A 15,162-nucleotide genomic window follows, 5' to 3' on the forward strand; every position below is an offset into this window, starting at 1 on the left:
GTTGTTTACACTACATACAATACATAAGAATGTCTGATTAAGAAAAAGGGGGAAAAATCTTAGAGCTATCCAAATGAATCTTGAGTTGCAGCTTTTGCCACAACTAAGACTTTTTCTGGATTTTACTATTTTCCTTGGGATTTCCAAATTTTTCTTCTAAGATCAGTTTTATAGATTAGTTTCATGAAGCTGTCCTGGTGGATTTGACTGAGTTTTAATAATTTTTGAGGGGGGGAAAATATTCTTGAATGAGTCCTTTCAGGAGGCATTATATGAATGGAAACTGAATATATATAGGGGAAACTGAGAAATAGTAACATGATCTTGTCTAAAAATAACATGTAAAGAGCTGGAAATAATAAATGAGATCCCCATTTTCAAAGATTTTTACTCGGTTACATAAATTGGCAGAAATAATACAAACTGTGAAGTATAGATTTATAGTCACATTCAAGGCTGCTCAGAGATGAGCATTTCACTTAGAGTAGAGTTGATAGAGTTAATCACTTGTAGCTGGAATGCTTGTTCTATGATCAAATACTTCTGGAAATGTTTAGTTGAATTATGTTCCTTTTTTTAAGACTTCCTCAAACTTTAACAATGCTAGTATATATTGAGACCATCTCAGAATTCTATTTTGCAGTATTTCACAAGCTTATTTTACTTTATTGCTATTTCGTTATGAACTGTTGTACTTTTTAAGCATAAGACTGATGTGACTGCATTATTAATAGTAGTACCAAAAATGGAAATTAGCAGTAAAAGTGCCAAAATCGATGTCCTCAAGATTGTCAGGATTATACATAAAAATAATGGAAGGTTTGATTCATCAGTGGCCACACATAGGTTTAGGGCAATGATTATCATTGTGAGAAAGGAGACAGAAATAGAATTATGGAAACACTCTTAATCAGAGTGTGGGAATATCATCATAATTACCAGAAATAGATGAAGGATTTGCAGGAGAGAGGCTGGGATTTCAAACTCCGGAATATTTGGATTTCTTTCTATTTGAAGTCTTCTCATTCCCTCGTGTTTCTGATGTTTATACTAGGTTGGAACACTAAGAGTAAGAATCGGGGATTTATTCTGTGCCAAGTGGATGGAATTTAGGTAGTTATTACCGACTGTGAAAAAAAAAATCCCTTAATTTTAGTTATTTAGTGCTTTACTGTTTCCAGGCTCTCAATGCTAAGGGGCCTAAAGAATTTTTTTTTTTTTCCTGCTAATTTGTCTGAAGATTCAAGATGGGGAGAATAGGAGAAAGCTGAATTACTCTGGGAAAACAAAACAAAACAAAACCAGAAACATATTTAGATCCTGAGAAAGATCCTTAAGATCCTTGAGGCATGAAAGCCTGGGACTAGGAAGCTAAAAAAGACTCAGTGCTCTTGTCCCCCCACTAAGAGTAAAGGGCAAGCCATGGTGACAGCTGCCCCCCCCCACAATACTTTATGATGCCCTTGGATGTATCTGATGAATAATTTTGTGGCTCTTTGCAGTATTCTGTGTAATGTAAACATGTCCTGCCTCCCCCTAAAATCTTTGGTATTATTTCCAACAGTCCTATCTGGTTTACCAAAGGAGGCTGAGCGAGTCTCCTCCCAGTTTGTCCATTTAATTATAAAGGAGGGTAAATCTTTGTGTCACCTGCATTAGGCTTTTCTGTGCCCCATACCCTAGGGAAGAGCCCCGCAGGGCTGGGAATAGTATGTGGGATCCTCGGGGATTCTCTTAACACCCTTGGACTAAGGCCAAGTATACGTAAGTATATACAGTGTACAAGATTTTGGTGTCCCTTTCCTGCAGAGCACATTGTCATGGTGAACTTCTTAGTCCACTGAAAATAGGAGAAGGAAAGGAATATAAAGGACTGAGAGCGGTTCCCCTAAAAGGACTAGACAGGGGTTGAGCCTGTGTAGACTTCCCAGGCTGGGCATTGCCATCAATGCAGATGGGGGAGTCAGCAGTCCAGGCCCATCTTCCCACCTAGAATCCGGGAGAGAGAAAGCCTAAGTAAGTAGTAAAGAGATTATAAAAAGAGTTTGCCAAGGGAAGAATCCAAAGGGAACATGCTAATGGTAAAGACAAGCTTTAATTTGTTTATCAATGAATGTTCCAGTGCCTCTCATAGTAAATGGAGTTAAAAGGCAGCCCTGCTCTTTACCTATCTTATGACTCTTGGAAAAACGTGTAGAGGGACGACAAATTTATGCCATGTGATATGGCTAATCACAGGGTGCCTTTGTGGAGTGTAGGATCTGTTCCATAAATTCATGTTGATTTGAATAAAATTGAGGAAGAGTTTGGGGAAGGGAGAATCCCTGGGCCCTTATTGCTCTACAGAATGTACTTTGCAATTTTTAAAGAGTGGAGCGAATGATTAAATTTAGATAATTCCATATCAGAGAAAGGGAGTAAATACCAGATATATACCCATGGTATAAAAGATCCAGCCCTTTAAAAAAAATTTAGCTTATGAGCACCATACTCATCTTCAAATTAACCACTTCTACTCCTGTCTCAAGATCTTGGTATCTTCTATTTCCTCCATCTGGGGATACTGTCCCCCAGATATCTGTGCGTACATCTCTCATTTTTACAGTTCTCTCATTAAAAAAAAAGTCACTTTTTCAGAAGGACTTCCCTGATCTCTGCTTACATGAAAGCAGCTCTATTCCAGCCTGTACCTGCCATTAGTCACTGATTCTCCATCTTTTACTCTCATCTTCTGCAAAGCTTTCTCATCACCTGGTATGTTTATTCATTTATGTTCCATCTCCTTTCATTAGGATTGTAAGAGCCAGGTGAAGAGAGATGCATCTTGGTTTGTTCATGGATGGGTAGGTTTTGCCTAGAATAGTTTCTTGACCATAACAGGCATACAATAAATATGTGGTCAGGATTTGTGTAATGACTAAATGATGCAATGCAAAGGGGATTATGTAGTAACGTTGTCATCCTTATCTGTACCATACATAGTACATGTAAGTATATACAATGTACATTTATGTAATATTGCATACAACAGTGTATGTATATTGTTTTTATGTTTTCAAATAATTTTCAACAAGTGAAACAGAAGAATGGTTTTCTGGAGAGGAAGGCGAAGATGACAATGTTACTATTGCTCTCCATTGTTACCTTTTCTCCAGTCTAAAACTCTCCCCTCTTTAAGGACATGCAGAGAATTTGTCTTTACATTTCTCCTGGTTCTCACGCAGCTTTCGTCTCTTTTCAGTTTATAGCTATGATGAAATATTTCTTAGTGCGAATCCCTTAAAAGGCATTCTTTTTTATGTTAACTAACAGAAAGTAATAGATTACAGCTCAGGGAAAAACCTAGAAATGAGAAAGGGAAGTCTCTTACCTACAGAAATATACTTTGAACTATCTGCATTTCTCATGCTATTATTAAAAAATACCTCTGCTTAGATAGAACCATTTTGTTTCCATGCTGACTTCTCCTTTGCTTTCTCCTGTGAACTTTTTAAATTCAGTGTTTGGCAGTGGTTTTGTTTTCCTTGGAACTAAGTACTGTGTAACATACTGTTAGCTGAAGACAGTGATGTAGAAATGCATTATTAGAGAGAGAGAGAGAAAGAAAATAATTTATTCCATAAGGATAAAAATGACTCAGCGTCAAGGAAGTTAGGATTTTCAAAATGCTTTAAATAACAGATTGTGTTTCTTTTAAAGGAAGTATACTTTGTTTCCTAGAAATAAAATTTTAAGGGTCTCCACTTTGCCTATCTTGATGAATGGGAGCTGGAAAAGAAGAAAGATGGTCTTTTTTTTTTTTTTTTTAAGAGCATGCCTTCCTCAGATGGAAAGATTTTTGTTCAGCATATGTGGTCATAACCTTGGTAACCTCTATATTCCCAAACCTTTTTATTAAAATGCCTTTTCCCAGAGGAGTAATCATAGTTCAATAGCTCAGAAGGTAGTTTTTATATGTGAGAGACATTCCTTTTTCTTCCTGAATTAAGCAGCCATGTAATCTTTATCAACTGGAATATATTTGAATATCCTTTTTTTTTTTTTCATTTTTCTAGTCTTAGTATCTGTCTCTCTCTTACATTTCTAGAAACTTTATATAACTAATAATAAAATTATAAGCATTCCTTCTCCAGAAAGAATATTATATCATGTTAATGGACTTTCTGTCTCTTTTCCCAGAATTATCTAGGTATCATGCTACTATTCATTTGTCTTGAAAGTTTAGCCCAGATGAATTCAGTTGCAAAAAGAAAAAATGTGCTGTTTCTACTTCTGTTTCTCATGGTCCATGACCCATTTCTGTCTTTTATCTAAGCCCATGAAAATGTCAAAATACCTACCCTTGTCATCTGCAACTTAATACCAATCCTACCTGTTTGAGTCAAAGGATGTTTTGACTTTCTCACTGATATCTCATCAACAGCAGTTTGCACTTAATTGTGAAATAAACTGACTTTGTTGCGCAAATTCTCCTTTTCATTATTTATCATAGCTAAGCAAGTTTTTTGATTTCTCCTAATCATTAGTCAAGAGAGTGAGGCTACTGAGGTATCTCGGTACTTCCTACAACATTTAGCCCTCTCTTTCTGCCTTAACAGGAAACCTGTGGCCAAATGCTTCATTTTAATTTAAATAATCTGTAAGATTAAGTCAGGCAGTTTATCACACGATGGATGATTTGGTTTTTTTTTAGGATAGTGGAAACCTTGTGGTTATTTCAGTCCTTGGTCTATGATCTAAGAACTGTGCTATTATGACAGTAAAATGAATTCTATGTGCAAATGAGACAAATATTCATGTGGTATCATGTGCTTATCTTCCCCACTCCCCACCTCACCCTTATCAGTGCCAGGTACGCTGTAATTGAGGAGACAGGAGGGCCCTGCCACGCGGGACAGCAGCCCCATCACCTCTTTCTCTGCATGTAAAAAAAAAAAAAAATACAGAAAATATTATAACAAACTTCAGACATTCAGCACTAAAATCATTAATGTTGATGTTTGATTCAGATTATTTTAATTGAAAACAAAACCTTTGTATGATTTCCTCAAGTCCAAAGGGGAAAAATCGTGTTGAATTTCCTTGAATAGAGAATATTACAGTATCTTGTTTATCATTTCAGAGTTTATTGCTTTTTAGATTGTATTTTCCTTAGCATGTAGATTTCTAGAACTCTTCAATACTTTGAGAAAACTAGTAATAGTATTTAAAAACACATTTTGACATATTAACACATTACTGATCCACTCAGATTTTAAATAGAACAATGATATTAATATATAATAGAAATATGTAATAATAGACTAAAATAGAATGCTTTTACCCTTTTTAAAAAAATTTTATTTATATATTTGGCAGAGAAACACAGCAAGAGAGGGAACATAACAGGGGGAGTGGGGGATGGGAGAGGGAGAAGCAGGCTTCCTGCTGATCAGGGAGCCCTACATGGGGCTCAGTCCCAGCTGGGGTCATGACCAGAGCTGAAAGCAGAGGCTTAGCTCCTGAGCCATCCCGGTGCCCCTGCCTTTACCCTTAATTTCTCTTAGTAGTCTGTTGTATAATGCTAGGAAATAACTCTCTCTGATATATAATACATGTGGCAGATTTTACTATGGAATGTTTCAAAATTAAAGGTCAGATTTAGTGAACTTGTGGAGGTTTGTAAGTTCTGGCTTATAACGATCAAGTTTATCTTCTTGTTCTGTACTAAGTGATGCCCCAAATGAGACTACATTTTGAAAATTTTTGCTCTCAGACTAAAAAAAAAAAATCATTCTTTTTTTTTTTTTTTTTTTTTTTAAACATAGGTAATGATAGAAGGCAGTGAAATCTGTGCTTTTCTTATTTTAGTTCTGACCTGGAGAAATGTTATCTTTTTTATTTACTACCTGTCATTATCAAATATTCCAAGTCAGTATATTGTGGATTATAACTTGTGTTTGTGGTTTATTGACCTCTTTTTACTGTGATACTCATGATAGTAGAATTTACTCAGTTATCCTATTAGTTGAAATTCATTAGCAAGAGAATAAAAGGCATAACAGTCTTCTTTAAAGTGTTATTTTTCCCAAGACTTAGATAAAACAGTGAGGGAAAGGAGAAGATAACCCTTCTGCTTATAAATTATTTTACTCTAGACTGATGAATCAATAGTCTGTACCTTTGAAACCAATAATATGTTGTACGTTAATTAATTGAACTTAAACTTAAAAATGTTAAATTATTTTACTCTAGCAGCATAATACTCAAGTCTATCATCTGCTTAAAGTTGCCAAAACAAGCTTCCTGTCTTCCTGTTATTTTTTTTCTTCCTGTTATTGACAAAAAGGTATTCCCAAGGTCTCAATAAGGCAGGTGATTGAAATGTATCAAGAAGGTTTTCGATAGTTCTAGTGAAAAACTGATTAAATGGTCTTAATTTATCTGTTACTAAATCAGACTATTTCATTAGTTGATTAGTGTTTAACTTTTTTATAATCAACTGTTAATGAGTATTAATGAATATTTACTAGTAGATATAATGCCATTAAATACAGAAATTTTTTAAAAAGCATTAAAGAAATACCAGCCATATAAGCAGTTTTTTATGATGATTACCTGGGCTAGCCAATTTATAATTAAATCATTTCCCTAATTCCAAGGCTTAAAATAACTGAACATCTTATTAAAGATGAGTAATTTAAAATTACTTTGTTATATTTTTCATTTATTATACCATGAAGATTTCATATTTAATTTCGTAAAAAGGCCCTAAAAACCAAATTTGAAATGCTATATTATATTCTTTTTATACTCTAATTTAGCAGATAGTTCCCTTTTTGTTGGATAATACAGAGATTGATACATTGTAATTATTGAGTTTTTACATTTTTATTTTCTTGTTGAAAGGGTATGAATTTTTAAGAGTATGCAATATGGGGGCGCCTGGGTGGCTCAGTGGGTTAGAGCCTCTGCCTTCGGCTCGGTCATGATCCCAGGGTCCTAGGATTGAGCCCCACATCCGGCTCTCTGCTCTGCGGGAAGCCTGCTTCCCCCTCTCTCTCTGCCTGCCTCTCTGCCTACTTGTGATCTATCTGTCAAATAAATAAAATCTTGAAAAAAAAAAGAGTATGCAATATGTATGAAAATTGATATATATATATATGTGTGTCTGTGTATTTATAAATGTGTAAATATATACATGTGTGTATCTGTACATTACATGCTAGCAATATATATGCATACTTAGCTCTCTGACTTCTAACCAGTATGATCAGGGTGCTAATTTAATGGGTAATAGTCATCTCTTGTTACTGTTTCTACTGAACTTTTTCACTTCAAATAAAATTGTTACTCATTATTGATTGTTGATAGTAATTTTGTGAACTGTTTTTATCCACTCCTCTAATTATTTGCTGGGGTTAAATTACTTTCAGATTTTTAGAGCTCTTAATGTACTGAAGATATTATTTTTTACCTGGCATTTAACAGAGATATTTTGCCAGTGTGATGTTTGCACAGACATTTGAAGTTTTATGTAGCTGGATCATAATCCTCTGTGTGTGTTTTGTTTTGTTTAGTTTGGAAAATCTCTTTATATTTCAAGGTAGTCTAAATATTTGCCTGGATTTTATTTTATACTTACCATTTCAGCTTTTTAAATCTTTTTATCTACAATTTATATTTGTGTATAAGGTTCAGCTCTCATTTTTTCCGAAGAATCTGTTTCTCTCTCTCTCTCTCTCTCTCTCTTTTTTTTTTTCTCCACTTGGGGACTAATTCATTAGATACTCACTGATTTTTTTTTTTTCATATTTTGACATTTCACAACTGTCTACTACGTATCATTCATTTACATTTTGAGTGTTAAATCATTGTCCTTGAATTTGGGTTATATGTTAGAATGTTTTAATAGTTTTAATAACCCACTAGGGTATTACTCTCCTAGTATTTTCTGATTCTTATCAGTTTATTCTCTCAGATAAAATGTATTTAGTTGTGTTTTTCAGTTTCCTAAACAATATGAATGGCTTTTGATTGAGATTAGGTTAAACCTGTACATTTGTGTGGGTAAAACTGATCACTTAATAATTCTATAGAATTTTGTCTTATTAATCAGGAACATTGTATGGCCATCAATAAGGTCTTACCATTTTGTATATGGTTAAAAACATTTCTTGGTAATGCTGTTCAAACACATACTAGTTTTTTATTGTCTCTACTAAGGGGTCATTGCTGTTGTATAGAAAAGCCAATAAGGTATATTCATATGTTGAAGAGTCTGTCCTGTTCATATGCTAGCTTATTAGTGATGGGGAGTTCTTCCATTGGTACACATGAGTAGCAAGTGTACTGGACAGATGAATGGAATTTTATTCCTCTCAGTCAATATCTTGTATTTTCTTAGTGTTCTAGTTACATGTTATTTTCAATAATTAAATATCATGCTTTGTGAGCAAGTAGCTCAGGGCTATTACAACTATGGGACTAGCTTGATAATGTTTTATAAGGTTCTTTTTTTTTTAATGAAAATCTGTATTTTGTGACCTTGGGGACATATTTTGCTTTAAATCATTTCACTCTTTAGAACTCTATTTTTGTGATATTATCAAAACAGGACTAAAAATGATTGAAATATTTTGGCCTTCTCATTTTTATCATTCATGACAGTAAATTAAGCTATAGTAATGATTTGTTTAGCATATTTTTTAAAAGATTTTATTTATTTGTTTGATAGAGAGACAGATCACAAGTAGGCAGAGAGGCAGGCAGAGAGAGAGAGGGAAGCAGGCCTCCGCTGAGCAGAGAGCCCAATGCGGGACCCAATCCCAGGACCCTGGGATCATGACCTGAGCCGAAGGCAGAGGCTTTAACCCACTGAGCCACCCAGGCGCCCCTAGCATATCTTCTTAATAAGTTAGAAGCTTAATGGCATGTGAAAAGTTTTACCTGGGTTAACATCTTTCTAGGATTTTCCTGACAAAGAACCATAAAGCTGTAGATTAGTAGACTCTCTCTATCACATAGTGATATTAAAACATCTTCAAAACAACTACCAGTTGAAATATTAGCTATCAAACCAGAAATTATTATTACTTTAAGCATGTTAATTTATTCGTGATAGCTACTTAATACATTCATATTAAAACATAGATTTCAAAAATGTAATTATTCTTTAGAAAAAGTAAAAATATTCTCCACATAAAATAAGTATCATTGAATTTACAGTAATTGTTATATTATATTACAGCTCATGGGGCATTCAGAATGGGACCACAAGCGAGGGCCAAGAGGATCACAGGTAAGTTCGTTTTCCTTTCCTTATTTTTGCATTTTGTTTCTTAACGTTCTGAGCTGTGAGTCTTGTAAAACTCAAGCAATAACAAGTAGAGGAAGAGGCAAATAATCATGCCATTTGTTTTTATTTAAGTTAGCTGTGATTAAAGTCTGGTTTCAGATCCCAAAGGCAGATGCCTGTGTATTCTTCCTGAGAGCTTTTTGGTATCCCAGATTGGTTGTGTTTATATGAATGTAGATTTTATATTCATCTTGTCTCTGCACAATACATTTTGATCAGCAACCCACTCTCTTGCTTTTATTCACTTCCTTTGATAATTTTTCTATGTATTTTCTTTCTTTTTCTACCTTCCTGTTTTTGGTTAAATATTTTGAAATATAATCAAAGTAAACCCTGAACTAATTACAGATTCTGTCTCCAAATTAACTGTCTTCGTCTTAGGGAAATAGAAAGATGAAAGGACCTATTATTTTTGAAAAGAAACAAATTCTGAACCTTTCTATATTACCAGATTGTTTTCATTGTCTTACTTTATGTCTTAGGCAAGAGGGAAAACTTCCATGACGCATTTATGCTTTTTAATGACCTAATTAGACAATGTGGATTTGTTTTGCTTCCATAATTACTTTGCCTGACAGAATGAGGGCTGAGTTTTACACGAAGAAAATTCCCTCTCCTCCTGCGGTATTTTGTGAAGAAAGATGAAAAATCCTTTATCTCTTAGCAGCCTGTGTGTTTACGTGATTGTAGATGGCCAAGTAAAAATTGTTTGGGACATTTTTACCTCTCCTGCTCACACTTTCTATTTGCTCCTAAAAAAATATGGCTAAAAGAAAATAAGTTGAATATGCAATACTGTGTATGAGAATTCATTTTCAAATGTGAGATTCTCTCAGGTGTTTTACAAAGCTGATATGGACCTGTGCCATCATTAAGTTTGCCTGGTAGTTATTTAATTTAGGTCACTGGGAGAATAAAACCCAGTCAGTCAGTTGTTTTAAGCTGAGATTTTAATAGCCGTGGTTTTATTTTCATCCGTTATCAACTTGATTAGTAAATAATATAAACCAGTCCGATGAAGTTAGTTATCCGAAAGAATTTATGTCTTGTCTTCCTTCACTCTTATTTCCCTTCTCCGTTTTCTCTGTCAGCTCTCCCTCTATTCACACCGGTAATATTTTAAATCAGAATTTGCTGCAAGAGTGGGAATGAAAGGATGAATGTATGGTAAATGCCATGTGATTCCAAACCAGTTAAAAATTAAAGATGAGCACAAGTAAGGAATTCAATAGTTCCTGATTATTGCCACCAAAAACATTTTGCTATTCAAAATGTGCCGGTAACTTCATGACAACATGCCCCTACAAAGTAAGGTAGTGCTGTATAGGTTTGTTTAAAATAAGTATTATTTACTCATACGACCTATTTGGGGTTTTTTCAAGTTTTTATTTGAATTCCAGTTAATTAACATACAGTGTAATATTGGTTCCAGGGGTAGAGTATAGTGATTCAGCACTTCCATACGACTGCTGGTGGGTGCTCATCACAGCGAGTGCCCTCCTCAGTCTCCATCACCTATTTCACCCATCCCTCCCCACCACTTGCTGACACCCCCCCACCCCGGCCCTGCCATCTCCCCTCTGGTAACCATCAGTGGTTCTCTAGAGTTAAGAGTGTGTTTCTTGGTTTGCCTCCCTTTCTTTCCCCACCCTCCTTTGCTTGTTTGTTTTGTTTCTTAAATTCTTATATAAATGAAATCATATATTTGTCTTTCTCTAACTGACTTATTTCCCTTAGCATGATAAACTCTAGCTCCATCCATGCCATTATATACATATATAATATGTATTATATATATGTAGATACATACATACACATACATGCTTACATAAATAAATACATACATAGAATGGAATATTACTTAGCCATAAAAAAGAATGAAATCTTGCCATTGTAACCCATATGACCTACTTGAGTATATGTATTTTTGGATTTGGATAGGTCACTCTGTCATTATAAATTAGAAAAAAAAATGTCATAAAAGTTCAATATTGCTTGAGTTAAACATAAAAAACCCAGAGTGAAAAATTTTGAATTCCAGATACTGCACATAGCTAGAAAACTTCAAAATTCCACATGTACAAAATATATTCATAAAATTTGATCCCATTTGAAAGCCTGAGATGGTTTTTGAAAGGCAAATGCATTAGAACATTCTTGCATGAAATACCATTATCAACATCAAGGTCTATCTGAGACCTTTCAGCTAGCTAAGTATATTCAATGCTTATGCCTTTGTCTCACTTTGATTCCTCAACTCAGAAAAATGAGTTGATTCCTCAACTCATAAAAATTGTCAAGGTAAAAAGTAAAAACATACCCCAAAAACTAAAAACAGTAACTATAACAAAAACCATGGAAATTTCAGATAAGTGTTAGGAATAACTTCTAATCTAATTTTAATTACCCACTGGGGGCAAAAAGACACTGTATTTATGTTTTAGATCATTGATCCCTTATCTTGCTATTATTTCCTTGATAATATGTCTAAAGCTTTTTAGCCATTTCAAAGGAACTTCAAACAGACTGCGTCCGAATACAGATTTCTTAATAATTACTGATCCTCAAACCCCATCTCAGTTTAGTTTAATTGAAGACAATAAGTTTTTAAGTACTTACTATGGGTACAGCATTTTAGTAGATCTAAGTTCGAACAGAAACTGAGTTGACGAGGTTACTACATTCCAAGAGCTCACAAGTTATGTTTGGGTGGGGCAATACTTGAATATGTCATCTGAATATAAGGTAGGTCTAGTAAGTGTAAAATTAAGTGTATAAACAAAATGTGATAGGAGTTTGGGTGGGACAGAGTATCCTTAGTAGAACTACTTCCTGGAGTTGCTATCTGGGGTGAACCTTCAACATTGGGTGAGGTTGTTTGTTTGTTTGTTTGTTTGTTTTAATTAAAAAAAAAATTTAAAGATTTTATTTAATTGAGAGAGAGAGTGAGAGGAGAGAGAGAGTGTGAACAGGGAAGAAGCCGAGGGAGAAGCAGACTCGCCACTGAGCAGGACTCCAGAAGCAGGGCTCCTTAGCAGGACTCTGGGATCATGACCTGACCCTGAGGCACATGCTTAACTGACTGAGCCCACCAGGAACCCCAGGTAAGGTTTTAGAAGTGCAGTGGGAGAAAAAGGGAAAAACTGGGGTAAGAGTCTAAACTGGCAGACTGTAGGATATGTTTGAATATGTGAATTTTCTTTATAACTGCTTTGTCAAAACACATTGGCTAAGGATTGTTGTAGGAACTACTGCAAAGGAAGGATTCTGAGAATGTCATTGATGTTATTGATTAGACATGGCAAAGAAGTAAGGAGGGTCAAAATTTTGAAATTCAGTACTTTGAGGAATGATTCGTGCCATTCACAGACTAGTTTACAGAGAAGACAGTGAATTCAGTGTTAACAATGTTAAGTGAGAAGTGACAATGACAGTCCTGAAAGGAAATTTCCGACAGGTACTTGAGTACTGTTCTGGTGCTCTGTGGCCAGATTAGAGCCAGACTGAGTTCTCTAGTCAGTTGGGAATGCTAATCATACATATCACAATTGAATTACATCAGGAGATAAATCGTAGAAGAATATTATAAGGAAAAAACAGAAGAAAGACTGATTCTTGGGGAAGGCTCATTGGAAGGGCTGGGAAGTGGCCTGGGGAGAGAATTAAAGCATGCCCATGTCCTCACTTGGAGACCAGTTAAAGGAGAAATGATGCAGAATCGAAAGAGTATACTATCCAGTTATACTAGGAAGATGATTGATACCACAAACAAAGGTTCAAGAAAACGAAAAACATGGGAAATGCATTTCAATATAGTAATTAGCAGGACATTAGTGAACTTTGAGAATGCCATTTTGATCAAGAAGTGATAGAAAGCAGAATACAGAAATTAAATGACTAGTATAAGGTAGTAGAATGTTCTCTTGGAGGAGTTTTGCTTTAGAAGAGGGATGGCAGTAGAAATGAGTGAAATATCTTTTTATGCTGAGGTGAGGTGTGTGTCTTAATAATTATTAATGACAAAGAAAAAAGGATCAGTGTAGAGAAGAAATCACCAAAAATTCTCAACACTGGCTTCATTTAAGGGATGAAAAAATGGTATGGTTCAGGGAAGGGAATGTACTTTCTTCCAAAGTGGCCCTTTTGGCATCTGTTTGTCTGTTTTTCTCACGTGCCACCAATCCTCACCACAAATCCTACCATTCACCCTAGTCAGGAAAATTGATCATGTTCTTAAGTGAGATTCACCAAAAAGCACAAATGAAAAAGCTTTGGAAAGAAAGTAGAGATATCTATCCCAGAATAAGGGATAAGAAATAGGGACAGATAGTATAAAATAAAAGAAGTACTGTGAGCTTAATGACTTCAGTTCTCTTGGTAGAGAAAAGGTGCAAAAAGTTGGTGATTAATAGTTGAAGATTCTGAACGGAGGAAAAAATGGAGTAAATTCATTTTGGATATCTAAAAAGGGGGACTGGCTTGATGTTTGAGCGTCAAAAATGCCTAATAAAAGCAGAGGTCTATCACCTTCTCTGAGTGGGTAACTGGCAAGACAAATTTTAACCTATTTTCTATTGATTCAAAAAAATACCAATGTATGTCAGGTACTTTTTTAAGCCTCTAAGGAGTCAAAAATGAACTAAGTAACTTTGGTCTGCAAGAAGCATACAGTTTTACCTAAAGTCAGCTTTAGGTAGAGGATAAAAAATAATCAACTAGTACTGAGAGCGTTAATCATTGTAAGATAGAGTTAAGCTTCTCCTGGCCTTCCCTCCACATGCTTACTAAGAGATTTTCTCAGATTTGATGTGGTCCTCCAAAACGACATCATGTGTACACCGCCACAGATAATAAAGAGGTATGCCCTTCAAATATTTATCAGATGGAAAAAATGCATATATTGCTTCAAGTGAATTATACCACTTAATTGCATACGACTTTGCAAACTCAGCAATAATTTAATTTAAATTGATTTATTACTCACAATAATTGTGTGATGTAATTTGTCAGCTGACTCAAAGCTTTCTGGCATTTTTTTCTTCTCCTTGTTGTTCTTTTTCATCTCCTCCTCCTCTTTCCACTCCCTCTCCTCCTCTTGGTTGTTATTTAAGTATATATTCTCAGATAGTAGATCATCCAAATTAGGGAATATGCTACATGATGGACTTCCAGCAGCATGCAGAACTCTTACCTGGCAGCATTCCCAGTAATACCAAATGAAGAGATGAAATTCTCAGAAGGCAGTTGGTTTTTTATTTTTCTTTAAATTCTTAAAGAAAAGTTTTCCAGTGGGAAGTGAAGAGGGGCAATAGAAAATCACTAATCGGAGTGGATTCCAAGGAGCCTTTTGGGAAAAGTTTCCTTCAGTTCATGAATTTGTGAACTTGCTAAGATTTTAATGTACTTGGAACCAGCAGGCTCCTTTTAATACATAGTTAGAGACTAGCAGTTTCTTTAGTTATTTAGTGTATTACTGATGACTTACAGATTATTAACCAGCCTTTACCAAATAGACTTAAGACCACTTAATGATTTATCTAGTTCTGTAGACAATGGAATTCTGGATTGTATGTTCCTAAATAAGTTAAGTACTGTATGTACAATACAAGAAGATAGCTGAATATTCTCATAGGAAAAATAAGTTATCAGATATACTAAGCTATCATATAGTAATAAAAATAAATATATTTTTAAATATAAATAATAAATAAATATTAAAATAAAATAAATAATAAAACAAATATAGGTATGTAACATACCAAAATTTATGGGATGCTGCAAAAGCAGTTTTAGGAGGAAAGTTCATAAAGATAGAATCTATCTCA

General features: G+C 34.7%; 1 protein-coding gene across 2 annotated transcripts in view; it reads left to right on the forward strand.

Moving 5' to 3' along the window:
- The window catches only part of PDE3A (phosphodiesterase 3A), a 316,424-nt gene that overhangs the window by 181,344 nt on the left and 119,918 nt on the right, over positions 1 to 15,162 (forward strand). For both annotated transcript variants that reach the window (XM_032855114.1, XM_032855115.1), the window contains exon 2: positions 9,230 to 9,280. In XM_032855114.1, the coding sequence (XP_032711005.1) occupies positions 9,230 to 9,280 (51 nt within the window). The remainder of the gene's footprint in view (positions 1 to 9,229; positions 9,281 to 15,162) is intronic.

This window comes from Lontra canadensis, unplaced genomic scaffold (assembly GCF_010015895.1).
Source record: "Lontra canadensis isolate GAN:19392208 unplaced genomic scaffold, GSC_riverotter_1.0 scaffold9, whole genome shotgun sequence".
Lineage (NCBI taxonomy): Eukaryota > Metazoa > Chordata > Mammalia > Carnivora > Mustelidae > Lontra > Lontra canadensis.